Here is a 6,916-nt window from a genome sequence, read left to right on the forward strand (position 1 = left end):
TTACTTCGGGTAGAGCTGGGCAACATGGATAAAACATATATATTTCATATATATTTAAAAAAAAAATTAGCCTTTTGGGGAAATAAATATACATATATATACACACACACACTACCAGTCAAGTTTTTGAACTGTAAGATTTTGTATGTTTTTTAAAAAAAAAAGCCTTTTCTGCTTACCAGACCTGCATTAAGTACAACAAAAACATAAGAAAATGTAAAATATTTTTACTAATTAGAACAGCTGTTTTCTATTTGATTATATTTTAAAATATGATTTATTTCTGTGATTTCAAAGCTGATTTTTTAGCATCATTACTCCAGTCTTCAGTGTCACATGAACCTTCAGAAATCATTCTAATATACTGATTTACTGCTCAAAAAACATATTATTATTATGTTGAAAACATAATCTTTGATTTATCTGAAATATAAATCTTTTGTAACAGTATAAATGTCTTTATCACCACTTTTGATCAATTTAAAGCATCCTTGCTAAATAAAATTATTCATTTCTATAATTTCTATAATTATACTGTCTCCAGAGTTTTAAATGGTATAGTGTATAATGTATATAAAAGCTTTTTATTTCAGATCCATGCATGTCTTTGGATCTTTTTATTTATCAAAGAATCCTTAAAAATGAACTCAACTGTTTTATATATTGATATTAATAATTATAAATGTTTCTTGAGCAGCAAATCAGCATATTAGAATGATTTCTGAAGGATCATATGACACTGAAGACTGGAGTAATGATGCTGAAAATTTAGCTTTGATCATAGAAATAAATTACATTTTAAAATATATTCAAATAGAAAACTAGTATTTTAAATAATAAAAAATATTTAACATTTTTTACTGTTTTTGCTGTACTTTGAATCAAATAAATGCAGGCTTGGTGATCAGAAGAGACTTTTTTTAAAAAGCATCTTATTATTTAAAAACTTTTGACTGGAAGTACATATATATTTTTGAAATCTTACAAATTTTCAAAAATCATGTTTTTTTTGTGTTAGTTAGCTGTATATTTTAGTTATTTGATTATTTAATCAAAATAACCCAACTGCAGTTTGGCTGAGATTAATTGGACTGCACAATAAAAAAACAAGATTTTTGAAAATTAACTGAAAAAGATTATTGTTCCCAGTTAAAAAATCGTGTTAAAGTTAAATCTAGTTACAGTTAAATCTAGTCTCTTGACCTGTTTGATCAGTCTGTAAACAGACCCATTTATCAGTGTTGAAAACACTTGTTGTGCCATTTAGGCCAAACTGACATTTGACCTCTGGGCAGCCAAAAACTGACCCGTTAAATGACCCATATTCAGTCTTTAAGAACAGCTGTGTATCTAGCACAGCGTTATTGTTGTGTCATTCGTTTGTGTCATCAAAAAAGACACTTAATGTGTAACCTTCATGCCCACCTTCCTCACTGAAAATGACCTGCGCTGTCTGGGGATTTGTAACCCGGTCTAAGTTTAGTTGCTGGACCCTTTTTATCCATGCGCACAGAGGTAGAAAGGCCACATTAGCGAATGGCCACCCACTAATCTGGGCTTTGAATGAAGCCCCAAGGGAATGTGGACCCTGCTGTAAAGCCCCTTTCATTGATTAGGCCGTTCCAGTGCTTTTCTGGTGAAGTCACAATCACATGTCAAAAGGACCGAGGCTGCTCTTAAATAACCTGGGAGAATCTCTTGAAAACTCTCCAGTATGTGTCATATCGTACCTCAAAATCATACAGAAGTCATTTAGAATTATATAAAAGGTTAAGCTTGTTTTAGGACCATTAAGATTTTTGTCATTGTGACAATTATTTGCAAATAAGAAATATTATTTAAATTGTAACTTGCATTTGTAAAGATAGTAACACTTTACAGTAAGGTTCCATTAGTTAACTAATGCATTAACGATCATTAACTAATGTGCAATGCGTTTACAGTGCCTTGCAAAAGTATTCATACCCCTTCAATTTTTTCACATTTGTGACCCTGGACCACAAAACCAGTCATAAGGTTAAATTGTACAAAACTGAGTTAAATTGTACAAAAAAGCTCAATAAATAAGCTTTCTATTGATGTATGGTTTGTTAGGATAGGACAATATTTGGCCGAGATACATCTATTTGAATATCTGAAATCTGAGGATGCAAAAAAATCAAAATACTGAGAAAATCACCTTTAAAGTTGTCCAAATTAAGTTCTTAACAATGCATATTACTAATCAAAAATTACATTTTGATATATTTACAGTAGGAATTTTACAAAAAATCTTCATGGAACATGATATTTCCTGAATTTCCTAATGATTTTTGGCATAAAAGAAAAATCAATAATTTTGACCCATACAATGTATTTTTGGCTATTGCTACAAATATACCCCAGCGACTTAAGACTGGTTTTGTGCTCCAGGGTCACATTTTGTTTTGCTGCAGCATTATGTTAAACTGCTTTAAATGAGTTTCTCCCCACATCAATTTACACTCCATACACCATAATAATGACAAAGCAAAAACCAGATTTGCAAATTTGACAAATGTATTAAAAATTAAACACTGAAATAAGTAGATTGCATAAGTATTCATACCCTTAACTCAGTACATATTTGATGCACCTTTACAGCCTCAAGTCTTTTTGGGTCTGATGTGAGCATCTTTGCACATCTGCATTTGGCAATTATCTCACATTCTTTGCCTCACCTTTTCACCTCTCCATCTCTGTCAGCTTGGATGGGGGCTGGCAGACATTTTCTAGAGTCCTAGTTGTTCCAATCGTCTTCCATTATGGAGAATGCTTCTGTCAACCTTCAATGCAGCAGATTTGTTTCTGAACTCTTCTCTAGATCATCGCCTTAACGCAAGTCTGTCACTGAGCTCTACAGGCAGCTATCTTGGTTTTTGCTCTGATCTGCATTTTCAGCTGTTAGACCTTTTCTGAGAGGTGTGTGCCTTTCTAAATCAGACTCATTCAAATGAATTTGCCACACTTTAACTCCACTCCAAGTGTAGTAACATCTAGAAGCAATATGAATGCTCCTGAGCTAAATTTCCAGTGTCCCAGAAAAGGGTATGAATACTTATGCAACGGGATCTTTTCACTTTTTATTTCGAATAAATTTGCAAAGTTGTTACAAACCTGTTTTGTGCTTTGTCATTATGGTGTATGAGATGTAGATTGATGTGGAAAAAAGTAATTTAAAGCAGTTTAACATTAAATGAAATTGTTGATTTTAATAATTTATTGAAATTAACTGTTCATTCTTACTTCATTTTAACTAATGTGGTTAACTAATGAATGAATGTTATATTAACATGGTTTATTGAAAAGATATTAATTGTATTTCAAAACTACTTAAAATGTAGTTAATTAATTAGTTATATTAAATAATTAGTTATATTAACCAAAAAAATATTCACCTAAATTTAGGCATTAATAATAAGTTTTCATTATTTTATGTTAACTAATGTAGTTGATCACAGTTAACTAATGCAACCTTATTGTAAAGTGTTACCGATAATTTTAACAGATACCGATAATATTTATTATGATGCAAAAAAACTTAAATCGTGGCAGTAATAATGTAAAATAATTTATTTATAATAAATATTTTATTAGTTATGTCAATATTTGTCATATTACCTCGATTGTATACTAGTTTAACTATAAATAAATAAATTGTGGCAATAATTATTGCAAATGAATAATTTCTTAAGGCAAAATTTGTTGAATTAACCCAAATTTTTTTTACCTAAATTAAGGCATGAATAATAGGTTTTCAGTATTTCATGTGAACTGATGTAGTTGACCACTGCTAACATATGCAACTACATTGTAAAGTGTTAATATTAACCGATAATATTAACAAATGCATCTTTCAATTGTAATCATTTATTAGTGTACACTAAGATTAAGAAATGCATTAGAATTATTTTGCATTGTTCATTCGTGTTAACTAATAAAATGTTATTATAAATTGTTTGCAAATTTATTCAAATGAATACAAATTTATAAAACTGTCAATTGCAGTCATTAAAATTTGCACTAAATCATCATTTAAAAATTGCTAATTAATCGTAAAAGTCATAAAACCTATATTATTCCATGTTAAAAATATTGTCTTATTTTCTGTTGATTTTGGGATGAAATATGACCCAGACATCTTCATAGATGAGCAGAAGTTGTCCTTCTCCAACGTCACACAAGAGCAGATGTTGAGCTAGCGGTTTAAACTGTCCTTGAACCCTCAGCGTTTCTTCCGGCCTGAACTCAAGGAAAAAGGTTAACGCTACTCTTTGACATAAAAGATTTGTAGCTTTGCTCCTATCAATCACCTTTACGAGGTTACAGAGGTTATGTTGCGATCGGGGTGTCTATCTGTCCGTGTCTCATCGGTGTCGCAGTGAAACAGCATACTGTACCTCGGTCCATCTTTAATGGGCTCTTCCTGGGCCGTCTTTGAGAAAATGCAGCGAGCCATTAGCGTAATGCAGTGATAGCTGCATAATGCGATCATCTGTGTAACAGGAACTTAAGCGATGCATGATTCATGTTTCATATTGCGAGAACTCGACTGCGGTTTAATGCGTATAGTCATGCGGCGGGCGACAGGACGTATGCAGGCGCAATCGAGCCCTTTCGTAAGGAAAATCTGAAACTCTTATGACTATTTGTGGCAGGTATATCATTACTAATGACCCCATGCGGGTCAGTTTCACTGAATATGTCGTGACGAAGCATTATCATTAAGATTTGGCTCCAATATTTTCATGACAGTTCTCATTACTGTAATGCAAGAAAAAAATCTCATTAAGAAAATCTAATTTTCTTTACTGTGATGCAGGAAATTAACATTATATCACATGTAATAGTTTCAGATTAATGATCTATTCATTTATTATGCCAATATTTGATACAATGCTTTATTGTTTGCTGGTTTAACCAAAAATAATTATTGTATAATAGAACTTTCATTACTGTAATGCATGAATAAAATCTAATACAAAAGAAAGTGGCAGTAATAATTTAAAATTATTATTTTAAATATTATTTAATAATTTATATTTTTATAATAAATCATAATAAAAAATGAATAAGGCAATACTTGTTATATTAACTTGGTTTAACCAACACATATTCACTGTCTTACATATTGTGATGGAATATATATATATTTATGTCAATATTTGTCATAATATATATAATATAATATATATATATATATATATATATATGCAGCTGCATTAAAGAAAAAGAAAAATGTAAATGTAAAAAATCGACAAAAGTAAATATGTGTGTATTTTCTTGTGCTGAAAATATATATATTATAAAATATATAGTACATTATAAAATATATAGTATATTACAGAATTTTTAAGCAGCTGCATTAAAGAAAAAAGGAAAATGTAAATGTTAAAAAATGACAAAAGTAAAATGTCTGGACACTGCAGTAATGAGAATGTGCTTAATTGTGATGAGAATAATGTAAAAAATGCAAAAAAAGCAAAAACAAAAAAGAATATATATATATATATATATATAAACAAAAATGCAAAAAAAATGCGCTTTATTGTGATGCAAATAATCAATAAAATTATAAATATATATAATTTACATTATATTAAATATATACATTATAAAATGTATATTATATTACAGATTTTTTAAGCAGCTGCATTAAAGAAGAATGAAAATGTAAATGTGAAAAAACAAAAGACTGGAACATGTGCTTGATTGTGATGAAAATAAAGTAAACAATGCACACAATATATAAAACAACCTAGTTCATGGTTGTGAAAACATAAAAAAATAAGTTGACTTAACTAAAAAATTCAAATGCTCTTTAATTGATATAGTATGTTGGCTCAACTTACTGTAAGTTATTTCAACAACTACATTCAAGTTGAGTGAACTTGACACCTAGTGTTTGCTAAACTTGACTGAGTCATTGCAAAAAGATGACTGGACTAAGTCAAGTTGTGTCAACAAATCATTTTTTTACAGTGCATATATATATGTGAGGACACGTCTTCAGCCATGCATAAAAAAGTGATTTTTCAAAGATTACTGGAGTAGTTTATAAGAAAGTACAATTTTATTTGTGGATTTTACTAGCAATGTTTGAGCAAAAATTGTTTCTACAGCAATTTTCTTTGGTGCACATGAATGTGAAGCACTTACTTTCAAAGCTGGATGTGCTGGCGGTCTGAGAGCTGGAAAGAAAAGTTTCTTTTTTCTTTAAAGCATCTAATCGCCATATACCTGCATCATTAAAAGTAGCCCGAAAACATTTTGCAACGACTGCGTGCGTCATCACAGATGTAGTCAGACAGGGACACAGAGGTTACGTGCACTCAGACTGGAGAGTTTCTGTGAATTCGGAAGGACCCTCAATGCACTGAACTCCATAGATTGGTTTGGGACCTGCTTTTGTGTGGAGCTATTATTGGCGAACTGTTCAGATGCATTCAGAATTACACACACATCGATTCTGGCAACCGTGGGGCGTTATGTTGGCCATTGCACAAAGCAAAACAGCCATCACACTTTGAGTTCTGCTACAGTCCAATAGCATGTTACTACTTTCTGTTTTTAAAACAAAGCTTGAGGGCTTTAGCCTGGCAGACACTGAAACCACAGTCCTAAACTTTGACAAAAATAGTGCAGTGATATATGCAGGGTTTCTGGAGGTCTTAAAAAGGTCCTAAAAATTCACCCTTCTACAAATCAAGGTTTTAAAATCAGAACAAATAGTCTTAAATTCAAATCTTCCTTAGTGTTTTTGTCTTGTTTTCCAGTTAAGATTTCTAAACATACTAAATATGCATTTACTTTAGGTGCAAATTGAACAAGATAAGTCTTGTTTTTGAGAGACTGAACATGAGTTCATGCCAAAAACATGAACAAATATTTGTCAGTG

The 6,916-nt window shown here is 30.9% G+C and overlaps 1 protein-coding gene across 1 annotated transcript in view; it reads left to right on the top strand.

Moving 5' to 3' along the window:
- The first annotated feature begins 4,592 nt into the window (after positions 1 to 4,592).
- LOC141300377 (tetratricopeptide repeat protein 21A-like) overlaps positions 4,593 to 6,916 on the top strand; it is a 28,390-nt gene continuing 26,066 nt past the window's right edge. The window contains exon 1 of the mRNA XM_073830650.1: positions 4,593 to 4,637. Coding sequence (XP_073686751.1) covers positions 4,593 to 4,637 — 45 coding nt within the window. The remainder of the gene's footprint in view (positions 4,638 to 6,916) is intronic.

The sequence above is a fragment of the Garra rufa genome, chromosome 24 (assembly GCF_049309525.1).
Source record: "Garra rufa chromosome 24, GarRuf1.0, whole genome shotgun sequence".
NCBI lineage: Eukaryota > Metazoa > Chordata > Actinopteri > Cypriniformes > Cyprinidae > Garra > Garra rufa.